The 14,316-nt window shown below is 36.5% G+C and overlaps 4 protein-coding genes across 4 annotated transcripts; 2 read left to right on the forward strand and 2 right to left on the reverse strand.

Annotated features, from left to right (window-relative positions):
- The first annotated feature begins 840 nt into the window (after nucleotides 1-840).
- On the forward strand, nucleotides 841-2,886 carry LOC101894821 (integrator complex subunit 14). Its single transcript, XM_005187002.4, has 2 exons — nucleotides 841-1,495; nucleotides 1,552-2,886. Exons 1-2 carry the CDS (start codon nucleotides 946-948, stop codon nucleotides 2,805-2,807), a joined length of 1,806 nt encoding a protein of 601 aa, XP_005187059.1. The 5' UTR covers nucleotides 841-945; the 3' UTR covers nucleotides 2,808-2,886.
- On the reverse strand, nucleotides 2,883-8,344 carry LOC101895961 (uncharacterized). The gene is made up of 6 exons (XM_005187008.4): nucleotides 6,983-8,344; nucleotides 5,336-5,880; nucleotides 4,943-5,277; nucleotides 4,375-4,885; nucleotides 3,194-3,463; nucleotides 2,883-3,131 (listed from the first exon to the last, which is right to left on the reverse strand). The coding sequence occupies exons 1-6, from the start codon at nucleotides 8,196-8,198 to the stop codon at nucleotides 2,883-2,885; spliced, it is 3,126 nt and encodes a 1,041-aa protein (XP_005187065.1). The 5' UTR covers nucleotides 8,199-8,344.
- An 852-nt stretch (nucleotides 8,345-9,196) lies between these two features.
- LOC101894987 (uncharacterized) lies at nucleotides 9,197-10,520 on the forward strand. Its single transcript, XM_005187003.4, has 2 exons — nucleotides 9,197-9,728; nucleotides 10,090-10,520. The coding sequence occupies exons 1-2, from the start codon at nucleotides 9,309-9,311 to the stop codon at nucleotides 10,252-10,254; spliced, it is 585 nt and encodes a 194-aa protein (XP_005187060.1). The 5' UTR covers nucleotides 9,197-9,308; the 3' UTR covers nucleotides 10,255-10,520.
- On the reverse strand, nucleotides 10,505-13,737 carry LOC101895151 (phospholipase A-2-activating protein). Its single transcript, XM_005187004.4, has 7 exons — nucleotides 12,544-13,737; nucleotides 12,295-12,481; nucleotides 12,009-12,211; nucleotides 11,790-11,944; nucleotides 11,650-11,725; nucleotides 11,326-11,468; nucleotides 10,505-11,265 (listed from the first exon to the last, which is right to left on the reverse strand). The coding sequence occupies exons 1-7, from the start codon at nucleotides 13,563-13,565 to the stop codon at nucleotides 10,700-10,702; spliced, it is 2,352 nt and encodes a 783-aa protein (XP_005187061.1). The 5' UTR covers nucleotides 13,566-13,737; the 3' UTR covers nucleotides 10,505-10,699.
- Between the last annotated feature and the right edge of the window lie 579 nt (nucleotides 13,738-14,316).

Genomic DNA, 14,316 nt, shown 5'->3' on the forward strand with positions numbered 1-14,316 from the left:
TAACTGCAGGATGGTAAGGAAGAACTCTAGTTTAGTAAAACACTCTTCTTCTTCTTTTTTTTTTTTTTTTTTTGTAAAAAATTTCCAGGCTTAGGTATTTTTACCCTTATTCCAGGAATCTGTTTTTCCTTGGGAGATTTTTTAACCAAAAGTCTGGGTTCAAGACCTTGTTCACACCCAGATCCACTTACCCGATCTAGGCAACTTAGGTATCCTTTAAAAGCTAAGAAGAAGTTATTATCGATTTTTTATAAAACCCCCAAAGTCGAAAAAGACCCATTATGGGGGTCAAAAAATTGTTTGATTATAGCTTACACTCTTACCTTTCCAAAATGCTACAATTTGTACTAAAAACTTTTCGGATTTGCAGATATGGGTCTTTCCAATTGCATAACCCGATTCTAACCAGTTTATTAAAATTATGTTTCCAACAATACCTATATTGTCTATATCGGGTAAGTAGACCCGGGTCTTGAACCAGAACTTTCGTGTAGAAAATCTGGGGTACCGGATCCGTCCCCCAAGACAAAAATAGTTTTCCGGAATCAGGGTAAAAATACCTACATCTGGAAAAAAAATTAAAAAAATTGAAGAGTTTTTACTATATTATTGTTAAGCCGATGATAATGACAACAACAGGTCTAATTTGATATTAGATTTAATATTAATTAAAGCCCCTGTTTGTGATTAAATGCAAACACATCCTTATGTTTTCTCTTTTACACTCGACCGTTTTTACACTATTTTTCATCTTCCACAATTATTGTTTTGAAATGTCACCCTGTGAACTCTTGTGTTTTATGTCTTTTCCTCAATTCTAAATTGCGTACCTAAGGAACTCTAACTGTTTGATTTTATTTGTTTTGATTCCACATTTTTATTCCCATCTTTCTATGTCACCTTTCGTTTTTTGGACAAGCATCAGAAGGCAGCAACCGGAATACAATGCCCACAATAATAGCATTGGATGTGTCGCTGTCCATGCAAAGGACTATTCCCGGACGCAGTGAAGAAAATGCCATTACCTATCATCAATTGGCGTTGAAGGGTATTTCTCAACTACTGGAATATCTATCCGTGTCCAAGTTGGAATATGTTGCCCTACTAACGTATAGCAGTAATTGTGAACTGAAAGTGGATTTTACCCGAGACTATGATCAAATAAAGCAAGTGGTAAAGAAAGTGGAAGCTGTCGACAAGCTGTGTCTAATGACGCTAATGAAAAATGTTGGCAGTATCTTCACCTCGAATTGGGGTGCTCAGTCCCAGTGTCAGGTTATTGCATTTACCGATTGTGGACTGGGTTTTGGCAGCACTTCGATTAAGACATTCCTACAAAATTATACCGGCAAGGAGCATGAACCGGAGTATGCATGGGTTAAGACAATAAAACCGGTTAAATGGAACTTCATTTGCCTGGGAGTGCATGCAGATAATTATTTCACACGGGCGGTGGGGGTGTATCAACAGTTGTTGGATTTAACGGAGATTAAGGGTGAGTTCTAGTGGAAAATGAGTATGGGAATTTTGATAATTGTTTTTATTTCCCAGGTCATCTTTATATGCCCAAGGCGCCCAAGGATTTGGAGTCCTCAGATGCATCCATCACGGAGACGTTGAAGAATCCTTTAGCTGGACATAAAAGCGAACTTGGTCGCACGGCCATGTTTGAAATGATTGAAAAGCTGTGCGAAACAAATTACAAACCCTATGAGGTATTGCTAAAATGTGGTGGTTACTTCCGACTGGAGTGTCAGGTGATTCTATGGCCTCCACCCCTGCCATATCAGCCGCCGGAGAATGATAAAGCCACCCCCATATCATTGGCTCCCAAACTGGAAATCTGTGGCTATTTGTCCTTGTCAGACATTGGTTCACCATCGTCCCTGAGCCGCCATTTGATCATACCCAAAATTGAAAGAGAAAAACCAAGTCGTAGATCTTCCGATAAATCGGGCAGTGCCAGCAAAATATCAACAGATAAAAGTCCCAAACTCGATGTAAATAATGTCAATTATGAATATGAAAAATTGGAACAAGACATACGAGATTTCTACAATAAAGATGTTAAGGATTCGGAAGATGCAATGGGCCAGGCAACAGAGGATGGTGACAAGAGTTCGGCAAATGCGACTCCTTTAAATGAGATGCAAAAGGAATCAATGTGTGCTCTACTGCATGGCGCATTGAAGGTGGAGAATTTAGCCGCTCTGGTATTGTTAAATCCTGAAAATTCTTGGTATGGCTTCCTCTACTCCTATGCGGACAGCAAAAAGAAATCGAATCTTATGTTGAATATTTTGCCACCCGGCAGTAATGTAATACCCTGGTTGGGTGATCTGCAAATGTTGGGCTTTGCCGAGGATGTACTGCCTGGCGAGACAGCATCCTTCCCCGTTAAGGCTGATAAACGTTCCTATTCTCAGAGCTGTGTGGTTTGGATAAATCGTGTCAGTTTACAATCGGATGTACAAAAGGTTTTGCGGCATGCCAAAAAGATGCCGGAGAAAACACAACATTTCTACAAGGAACTCAATCGTATACGTCGGGCAGCTCTTTCCATTGGTTTTATAGAGTTACTGGAGGCAATGGCCACACTTTTCGATAAAGAGGCGATAAATCTTACTGCCCTCAATGCCAATCCAGAATGTATGGTCCAGCTAAAACATGCCTCATTGGAATTGAGAAAACCAGCAAATCGTGATTTAAAGGTATCCATTGTCCCCGTGCCAGTGCAAACAGTTAATCCCACTGCTCAAGGTGTCCCACCCGGAGTGCCACCAGCCGCCAATTTTGCTTTCAACTAAGCTCAATTTGTTTATATTTGCATGTATTTTTTATAAGGTGATTAAGTAGCAATAACAAATACCCATATAGTTATGTTAAGATTTTTCTGGAATATCGATATAAAGATCAACATCTTTGTGGTTTATTTGCTCCAATTCTTCGAGGATTTCGGGATGTATTTTCACTTGCGCATCCAGTCGTGCATATTTCCAACATTCCAAGGCTTTGTAATTGTCATTGCATTTCAAATGAATCAAGGCCAAATATGCCCATACATTTGGTAAATATATGCCATGGCGAGTGGATTGGGCAAAGGACTCTATGGATTCGTTAAATTCTTCCAACTAATGCGGAGTGGAGGGGTGTTTTATTTAATTACTATTTTATGATATTCTTTTTTCTTTACCTTATAGCAAGCCTTTCCTTTTCCAATCGAAGCTACAATGCAATTTCCGGTTTCTTCACCACTACAGCATAGTGAAAATGCTTCCTTGGCTTTGTCGAATTCTTTCTGCTTCATCAGATGATAGGCATAGCGTAAAATTCCCAAATTGAATGGGCCATAACTATTCAAATTCTTAACTTCACAAATTTGCGAGTAATTTTTCATAGCAACTTCTGAGGGACCTTTGCTAAAATATTCAATGTTTCCATTGACTTGGGAGAGGGTGGCACGCTATTATAAAAATTGGATTAAAAAAAGATATCAGGATGGAAGCATTTTTTTAAAGGACCATCTAAATAATAAACGTGGATTTTTAAAGAATATTTTTTCAGGGACCTGCTGATCAATAAACGTAGATTTTTAAAGAATATTTTTTCAGGGACCTGCTGATCAATAAACGTAGATTTTTAAAGAATATTTTTTCAGGGACCTGCTGATCAATAAACGTAGATTTTTAAAGAATATTTTTTCAAGGGCCAAAAGGCCAATAAACGTGTATTTTTTGAAGAATATTTTTTCAAGGACCAAAAGGCCAATAAACGTGGATTTTTAAAGAATATTTTTTCAGGGAGCTGCTGATCAATAAACGTAGATTTTTAAAGAATATTTTTTCAGGGACCTGCTGATCAATAAACGTAGATTTTTAAAGAATATTTTTTCAAGGACCAAAAGGCCACTACGTGGATTTTAAAAGAATATTTTTTCAAGGACCAAAAGGCCACTACGTGGATTTTTAAAGAATATTTTTTCAAGGACCAAAAGGCCACTACGTGGATTTTTAAAGAATATTTTTTCAAGGACCAAAAGGCCAAAAACGTGGATTTTTAAAAAATATTTTTTCAAGGACCAAAAGGCCACTACTTGGATTTTTAAAGAATATTTTTTCAAGGATCAAAAGGCCAAAAACGTGGATTTTTAAAAAATATTTTTTCAAGGACCAAAAGGCCACTACGTGGATTTTTAAAGAGTATTTTTTAAGGACCAAAAGGCCACTACGTGGATTTTTAAAGAATATTTTTTCAAGGATTATTACTTGTTTTAAATTATTTTAATGAGAACGGATTTTATTGCATTTTAGCAATAATCAAAGAAAAGTCCTTTGTTTTCCACAACATGACCAAAAAAATATAATGCCGTCTTACCAAATAATCTGGATTCAAATACTTTTCCACGGGATAATTCTTCGGCTGGAATTTCTTTTCGAATTTGTTCAAGAAAATACTAAATGTACTGGTCATCATATACCGCTCAAACTCCAAAGCTTCTGTGGCGATTTCATTGAAAATCCATTCGGCAAATCTATACAAACCAAGTTTGGTCAACAATTTCATAACTTTGTTGAAATGTTGAGCCTTAGGCATTTTGAAATCAATTTCATAGGCCAGATAGATTTCCCACCTCGACTTTGGTATTGGTGGAACATCTATGAATTCCGAAGTGTAGAGATTTTCATATTTCCAACGGCAATACTCCATGCCAGGCACATAATTTGTTGCCTTGTAAAGACAATAGAGTAGAATCCAAGTGGAAATATTTCCAGGATTATTTTCACAATATTTAGACAACCGGTAAATAAGGTTCTCTTGGGCAGTGGGGGATTTTTCTTCATCATTTAGATCTTCACAATAGGTGATATAAAAGTCGATGATGTTCCTAGAAAATTGTAGTGAAATATATGTACGGATAATGTGTGCTTCAACTGAAACTTACTCAAAATATTCTCCTGGAATATATTTCCCTTTCAGCTGTTGCCTTAAATATTCCCGAGCATGTTCGAAATTTTGATTTTCAATATTATATAGAAAATCATAGAAATTGTACATGGTATTATCTGGATATTCCTCAGACAGTTTTGCCTTTAAATAATCAGCCATTTCCATGTTTCCAACTTCGAACATATATTTGCAAAGGTTGAATTGGTAGATAAGCTTATTTTGGATTTCCTCCTCGGTATTAAGGCATTTCTCACTGCCCCTCAAACTACACTTCATTATAATGTTGTAGATGCGTTGGGAAAGTTCCTGATACACCAATGTCATGAGATCCTATGACAGTATTCAGATAATATTTTATATACAAATAATGAAGACAAAAGCTCCTCACCGTAAATTCGATATTGGTTTTAGTCGGTACACGCCTATTAAAATCACACGCAATCAATCTCAAAATCTTATTGCTAAGATTACCCAATTGCGAACAATAGAACTGTTTGTCATCCGCAGTAGTTTTGATATTATTCCTCAACACATAATCCGACATATCCAAAATCGTATCATCAAAATTACGATAGGTTTCTTCGCAGATACGTTTAATGATTTCCGGGGTAATTTCATGGCCCAAGTTTTTCTGTGGACAACCAACAAATTTGGAACATTTTATTTCGGATTTTGGAATGTGTAGCATATTTTCAATTGGATCCGTAAGGGGTTTTTGCAGGCACAACTTTATAATGGCAAAGGGAACTTTTTCTTTGATATTCGAATGGGATTGAAGTGTAGATGGTCTGGCAGTCTCCACTGTGGATTGAGAACCTTTTCGTTTGCCTTTCTTGTTGGGTTTTGCTGAAATGGGACCTTTGGTGGGAGCGGGAAGAGTTGGTTTCTTATAGCCAGGCGGTCTCATCTCAATGGCAAAGGAGCAATTGTGAACTGAAATTTAATTGTAAAGAATATTTCTTCAAGGACCTTCTGACCAATAAACGTGGATTTTTAAAGAATCTATTTTCAAGGACCTTCTGACCAATAAACGTGGATTTTTAAAGAATCTATTTTCAAGGACCTTCTGACCAATAAACGTGGATTTTTAAAGAATCTATTTTCAAGGACCTTCTGACCAATAAACGTGGATTTTTAAAGAATCTATTTTCAAGGACCTTCTGACCAATAAACGTGGATTTTTAAAGAATTTATTTTCAAAGACCTTCTTACCAATAAACGTGGATTTTTAAAGAATTTATTTTCAAAGACCTTCTGACCAATAAACGTGGATTTTTAAAGAATTTATTTTCAAAGACCTTCTGACCAATAAACGTGGATTTTTAAAGAATTTATTTTCAAAGACCTTCTGACCAATAAACGTGGATTTTTAAAGAATTTATTTTCAAAGACCTTCTGACCAATAAACGTGGATTTTTAAAGAATTTATTTTCAAGGACCTTATGACCAATAAACGTGGATTTTTAAATCATTTATTTTCAAGGCCCTTCTGACCAATTAACGTGGATTTTTAAAGAATTTATTTTCAAGGACCTTATGACCAATAAACGTGGATTTTTAAATCATTTATTTTCAAGGCCCTTCTGACCAATTAACGTGGATTTTTTAAGAATAATTTTTCCAGGCCCATCTCAGCAATGAACATGGATTTTTAAGAATAATTTTTCAAGGACCATCTCAGCAATGAACTCGGTTTTTGAATAATTTATTTTTAAGGACCATCCGAGCAACAAAAGTGGATTTTTGAATAATTTATTTTTAAGGACCATCCGAGCAACAAAAGTGGATTTTTAAAAAATTTATTTTCAAGGACCAATTGACCAATAAACTTGGATTTTTAAAGAATATTTTTTTGAGGACCATTTGACCAAAAAACTAAAATTGTAGATGGACCTTCCTTCTACGCGTATATACCTAAGGTAACATAATCCACGTCTTCTATATGTGTATATTCCTTCTATGTATAAAATACCTTGAACTGGTCTTCCTTAAAAAGAAACTCTTCTTTGTTTTATGTTTAACTCCCCAGGCTTACCTTGTGGATACATAAAAATCGATAGATTCACAACACCCTGTAATAATGTCCTTTCTTGCTCACTTTCCCTCATCAATTGCACCAGCAAATGGTATCTGCTGAAGGCCATTGCATCTTCCAATTGTCTTTGCATAACATCTGTAAGAACATAACGATACATGGAATTACATATCCATGCCGTGTCATTTGCACAATCAACGTCTTCCAAATTGATATCCGAATTTTCATTGCACAGTAGTTCAGAGAACAGTTTCTGGGGATTAATTTTCGATTCAGCCATTATGGCCATAGTCTGTTCATTTATATACTTTGGATTTTTAAGATATTCCCATTTTATGTCCAGGACTTGATCCGCTATTAATTGTTTGGAAAATGCTCGAAAGCTGCAGAAGGGAATTTTGACAAATTCATTATTCTCATTTGGTTGATTCGCCACTAGGGAGAGGTTGACCATTAAATCATCACATGAATTGCCGAGGAGCTCTTCATCGACATTATAAATGGATGCAAAAGTGATGAAGAGAACATTGGATAACACCATATCTTTAACAAGGGGATGCAACGAATATATTTCCCATTCCATTTTACAGGTTAAACGATGCCGGGATGTGTTTAGGGGATAGAGGAAAACTGTACTCGAGGAACGTATGCGTGTTCTACGAAAGAAGTCCAATAGATCAATATATCCTTGGGCCACTGGCCGGCGCTCAATAATAAACAATTCATCACTTTCCTCGGCTTCACCTTCCAATGAAATTTTCTCGCAATGTTGCAGATCAGTCTTATTAATACTATCGCCTATGGATTCTTCAACACTTTCTCCCACTTCTGGCCAAAAAGGTCGGGATATGTTTTCATAGAGAGTCAGTGTTACGAAACAATTATTCACATTGTCAATATCATCCTGATTGATGGTAATACTAAATGTTGGTTTCTCTCCCATTTGGAATTCTTCAAGTTGAATTGTAGTTTCCGCGGTATAGTGATCGGAGAGCTTGGTTATCGTATTGCACTGATGTTGCAATTCAATTTCTACAGATGTCACATTTTCATCCCCGACTGCCGCATGTTCCTCATCCAACGGATAGAATATGGTTTTTGGTTGCAGATAGAGGAAGATCCGTTTTGGATAATTGTCATTAATTGGCTCCGAAGGTAGGGGAATTTGATCTTCAGCCTTGGATTTACGATGCTTATGGGAGCTTCGACGGCGCATTGTTCAGAAAATTTATTAAATTAAATAATAATGTGTCAGTTATAATTATTACAAGGGTAATTCTTTTACAAGGAAAAAGTAAAAGTTCAAATCGAATTGAACAACCGAATTCCAATGGTCGGGCATTTTAAATGCTGTATTGAACAATGATAAAAATTGGCACATACCAATGTACGTTAGACGCTGACAATTACTTTGAGATGATAACAAAGATTGTGTGTCGTTGTGTTATCATCTCAAAGTATATTCAAACACATCTTTAAAGTCATGGACGCTTCGAAATTGCCAAGTGGTGCTGATGAGGAAGATCGAGGCACATCCCAAATTGTATTTTATGTTGTTATAAAAAATATGTGGAATTCCAAAAATATTTTTACTTTACACTGTATTCGACACATTCCAAATTTTTAAGGACACAGTTTAAAAGCTTGAGATAAATACAGATAAATGTTCAAATATATATTTAAGAATAATGGTATAAAGCAATTCAAATAAGGAAGCACACCTAATATGCCTTTGAGGTTGAAAAATTACCTTGAGGATCACCGGATTGTATTGTGTTATCATGTCAGAGTACAAAATGAAGAAAGAAGAAGAATAAAAACAATTTTTGAATCACCTTCTTCCAGCCGCCACCATGCCCAAGAATAATGATGAGGAAGGTAACCAAACAATCAAAATCGTGCATCAGCCTTCCGTAAATGTTACAGAAAATATCATGCTTGTAATTTTCAGGAAGATTTGAGAGAGTATACAAAAAACTACTGCCCTGCAAGAATCTACTAGCATTCCAGTGTTTTCCTATTTTTTCGTGGTATTATAAAGCATTTTTTATTCTTGCACTTTCTGGAACAGACCATATGTGATAAATAACAGTAAATTTGCACAATATATTAAAAAATCAATGGTAACAATTATTAAAATAAGGAGACCACTAATATTCGTTAGTGAATGACAATTACATTGAATTGACAACACGCCACCAAATGTTGCTGCGTTATCATTTCAGAGTAAAAGATAGAGAAAGAAGAAGAACAAAAACAATTTTTGAATCACCTTCCAGATCCCAGCAAATCTTTTCAATCTCTCCAATTTACCCTTAAATAAACAATGGGTTCTCCAGAGTTGCCCAGTGATGCTGGTGAAGAGGACTTACGTACAACACACATTGTACATCATCCTCCGGCGCCCAGTGATGATAGTGACAATGAATCTGTAAATGATTATGATGGTTATCAGCCACTGGCGATGGATGAACATCATCAGGGCTATGTACAAAATGGATTCGACGACGATGATGATGAGGAGGAAGATGCCACGACTAATGATGATAATAATCATGATTTCAATACAATACGACCACAACAACCTACATTGGCGGAGGACAATGCTGAGGTGGATGAGGTAACATATGGCGATCCAAATCTACCACCCGTTGAAAGTATAGATGCCGAAGTGGAGCGTGAAGTTTGGAGTCAACCAAGACCCCAGGAGCTGCAAATCGAATTGGATAGCAATAAGACACAGCAGGTTAGTGCCAAAGAAAAGAACGTTTATTGGCCTGCTCCAGAACCTGCAAGAGTCTACTAGTTTTGCAATTTTATCCGATATCATAAAGGGAAAATCCGTTAACGAAGTTAAAGCTTTTACCTTCTTGCAGTTGTGGAACATTCTGAGATTTTCTTTTAAGTTTTGTCTTATGAAAATTACAAAAAATCTATGCCTATAGCTTTGTAGAGGAAATATCCCTAAAAATCCACCTTTTCAGAATTGATAGTCCTTGAATATACTTCGGAAGTTTATGACATAATATTCCAATATAATCTCCGATCCCTAAAAAACATACCCTACTCTTTTGTCATATATTAAACCAGATGTTTTTGCATTTCAGATTTTAAGCGCCATGGCAAATTTCTCTTTACCCAATATGGCTGTACCATCCTGGGCCGATGGTGTCCCTGAAGAACGTTGGAAAGAGGAGTTATTGGAACGTATACGACAAAGAAAACCAGCCTCTAATGACAGTGAAAGGGAAACAGATAACCAAACTGAATAGATTTATAAGCAGAATATACCAATTCCAGTTTTGCAAGACATTTGCATGAACACTATCTTAGAATCTAACAAATAGTTAGTTAATCAAATATGTAAGCAATTAATTACGTTATTTCCCCATCAATCAACTTTTATCAGTTGTTCATCCATAATTTTTGTTGAAATTAATAATACTTCAACTCAAATCATTTGGCTTAACATCTAAAAATATATCGCATATTTTTGAATGAATACAACTTACATTCGCCGAATAATGTTAGAGAAAAAGGATAAATAAAATAGTATTTTATTGTATTAATTGGTTTTTGTTGTTTGTTTTTACTGCAATGCTACAAATATTTAATGATTTTTTTTTAATAATATTTTATGTTTGTATGCATGAAAAAAGATAAACGAAGTTCACTACTACTCCACATCCCAGAGACCCATCTTATTTGATATCAATTTCAAAATGCAGCCAACAAGGCGGTTCCAGCTTTATTGATTTTGGCAAATGTCTCCATTTGTGGAGTATTCGTCAGCTCACGCAATTTATCCATAACATAGTCCACAGATATCACCAAGGCTGATGTTTCCTGACCAAATGGTGTGGTAGTCATATTGCCCAAAGCCTGCATGCAGCGGTAACATGCCTCCAAATCATTGGCCCATTTTAGGAATTCAATTAAACCTTCGGTTAAAATGCGACACTTATCGCCATTGGCCAATCCGGTGGTCTGGGTAATGGTCTGATTTAAATAGAATGTGGCAATGGCAATTTGTAAATTATTGCTTCCCGTTTTAATGTTATTAATGTGTTCGACCAACGGTATCAGACGTTTATCAACTTCTTGACGGCCAGCCGCATGATTCATACTATTTGCCAATGTACGTACGATCATAAGTTGATTCGGGGCCGATGTTGCAATGTGTGGCAGTAGAGCGTCTAGGAAGTTCGTAGAATTCAATATTGCAAATATCGGTTCATTGCGTACAGCCAAGCGTATTATGTCGATAACTGGGAACAGTAATTCTGTAAGTGGGATATGTGTTTAATACGGTATCATAATCACTGATAGCCAGCTGAACTTACCACTTGGCCATCTTAGTAGAATTTGTAAAGCTTCAATTGATGTTTGTTCTACTTCAGGGACAGGATCTGTCAATTTGATGCAAGCCTCTAAAAGGGTGTCGGACACTTTCTCATTTGTGGCAGGCAATTTGTTATTAAATTCTCTGTAAAATAATGGAATAAAATAAATGAAAACAATTTTAAAATACCGCTTTAAATAAAATTTTTAAAAAAATGCGTTGCAAAAAATTCAAATTCAAAACATTTTTCATGAGTCGTGTAATTTCCCGGATAAAAATTCACAGAAATAAGCACTTCAGAAAACAAAATGTGTAGTATACTCACTTGAGTTTTTCCAAAACTTTTGTGGGATCACAAACATCAAATGTTAGATATTTGCTTACAGGGAAATGCTTTTCACCTAAAAGAAAGAAAATAATGAAATAATATAAATTTTCTTCAAAAAAAAATATCATCCAAACAACCTTTAACAAAGTTAACATCCACTTTCGGCTGACTAGCAGCAGTACTGTAACTGGAACCCCCGGTAAAAGGATCCGCATTGCCAGCAGGTTGGAAATTGCTATTACTGGAACCAGGAACATAACGATTTCCACCCGTAAAAGGATCCTGATAGGCCCTTTATTAAAATTTGAGATATTTATTAGGGATCCTTTTTTTTATTGAAATATTTTAAAACTTACCCAGTATTGGTAGCCGTTTGTATGGGTGCACTATCGGCATTTTTAATAATGAAATTTGCAACTTGATCTAAGTAGGCTTGAGGTAGCTGATGACGATGTATAAAAGCCTGGGCAGCATGCCATGGGTCTTCACCACGGTTATAGGGCAGTTTAAGAGGTGGTTCAGTATCAGATATATCCACCGAGAATACGTAGTCGTATTCCTAATAAGGAAAAAAAGGAATGTTATTAAAAAAAATATGAACGTGGCTTTTCTTCGTTTTAATGAAAAATTTATCCTACATACCTTGCCTTCATGCAATTTCTTGCCGGAGGTATTTTGAGTGGCCCCAGAGGCTCCGGTGACATCACCCACTAACTTCCAGTTACCCAATTCCCACATATAACACTTGACCGTGCCGTCTGGATGTCTAACCATTTTGGTTTGGCCTTCTCGCGTGCCGTTTGTCAACAAGGACTCAGGTCCAGGTAGACTAAAAAATAATATTTCTTAATTAAATATCAAAATTAAAACAAATGCATCCAAAAATCTTACTCAGTCTTTTTGACACCTCCCAAATCTTCGGACATTTGTTGTTTACGCGTCTCCACCGCCAAGGTATGGGCCTTAAGTACAGCTTCCGATGCTACGCGGGCTGAATCTTTGGTAAATACTCTAACAATGCCATCACTGGATCCAGTAACAATATCACCATTACGCAAACATGTCACTGACCACACCGACTGGGCGGGATGGACCAACGCATCGCCCAATTGCTGACCAGTGCTAATATTCCACATGCGTAATGTACTATCTTCACCACAGGACACGATGTAGTCATCACCTAAAGCTTTCAACTGGGCCATTGAATAAATATAATTACTATGGCCATTCAACTCGTGCACACATTCACCATCTTCATTCCAGACTCGTATGGTGGCATCATTGGCACAGGACAGCAAGCAGCCGTTTTCCAAAGCGAGTATGCTTCTCACGCAATCCGTGTGACCCTTAAGCAATCGCAACTTCTCACCTTTGGCATTCCAAAAACAAATACTTTTGTCTGCCGAGCCGGTAATGAATTTCTTTGTTTGTGGCATAGAGGCAACAGACCATACTGCCGCTTCATGGCCTTTTAGTTCAACAAAGGTATAAGCTCCCAATTCATCTATGGTCCAAATGCGAGCTGTTTTATCCCAACTACCGGTAATAATGCTACGTGGCTCCACACCAGCAGCTATGCTACAAACTGTCGATTCGTGACCCTTTAACGTCAAAATTGGCAGTACTGCATTTTCTGCATAAATGCAAACGGTGGCATCATTACTGCCGGTACACAACCAACGTTCAGCTTCATAGAAAAATACGCAAGACACAAAGTTTTTATGATCCTGCAAGGTGAGGGCCTCAATAAAACCATTGTCTAAAGGTTTCCACAATTTTGTTGTTTTATCCCGAGATCCGGACACAATCATTTGGCCCGATTCCGTTATGGCCCCCGCCGCCACTGAACGCACATCCATGCTATGACCCACCAGCTCACAGCTCAATTTATAGCTGTCCAATGTATTTGCCATTGTTTTTGCGTTATCTCAGATGTTTACAATGCCAACAGTTTGCGTCTCTGCAACAACAACAATGTAATTGAGTTTTTAGTTTTCGTTTTGCAAAAAAAACCAAACCCGGACACAACACAAAGATGATATTTAAAAAAAATTGCGACAGCACAATAGCGAATTAGTGATGGCCAATAAACCGATAGCTAAATCGATATTTTATTTTGAGTGTGAATATCGATTTTTGCAAATATATCAATGAATGACATTTTTTGTACTGGCAACACCAGACACGAGATAAAAAATTGCACACATACAGCTGGAGACAAAAGAAAAGGTTTAAAAAACAATCAAATTTTTATTTATAAACAATCAAATTTATGTTTACAAAGTTGATAGAGAGGAAATTGTTGCTTTTTTCGATAAACTATTTGTAGAAAACATCCTTTTATTGTTTAAACGGGAGAGCAAAAATACATAAAAAGCGCTGTTTTGGAGAATAACCAAAGACAATACAAGAAAGTTATGTACTTTGAATTGATACCACGTTTAAAGCAAATTCTGGCTGTTTCTCTTACTGATGGTGGCAATGCTGTCAATTTTGAAAATCGGAAGGGCGATTCAAAAAAAAATTTAACGTAAAGGATAACACCATTGAAGTTATTATGCTTAAATTGTATACCATGCAAATTGCTGCAATCACTATTTTTAATCCTAAATGTAGTCCGCTTTCGGATATTGTCTTTGTCTGACCTAGCTGCTGAAGAAATTA

The sequence above is a fragment of the Musca domestica genome, unplaced genomic scaffold (assembly GCF_030504385.1).
Source record: "Musca domestica strain aabys unplaced genomic scaffold, Musca_domestica.polishedcontigs.V.1.1 34, whole genome shotgun sequence".
Classification (NCBI taxonomy): Eukaryota; Metazoa; Arthropoda; class Insecta; order Diptera; family Muscidae; genus Musca; species Musca domestica.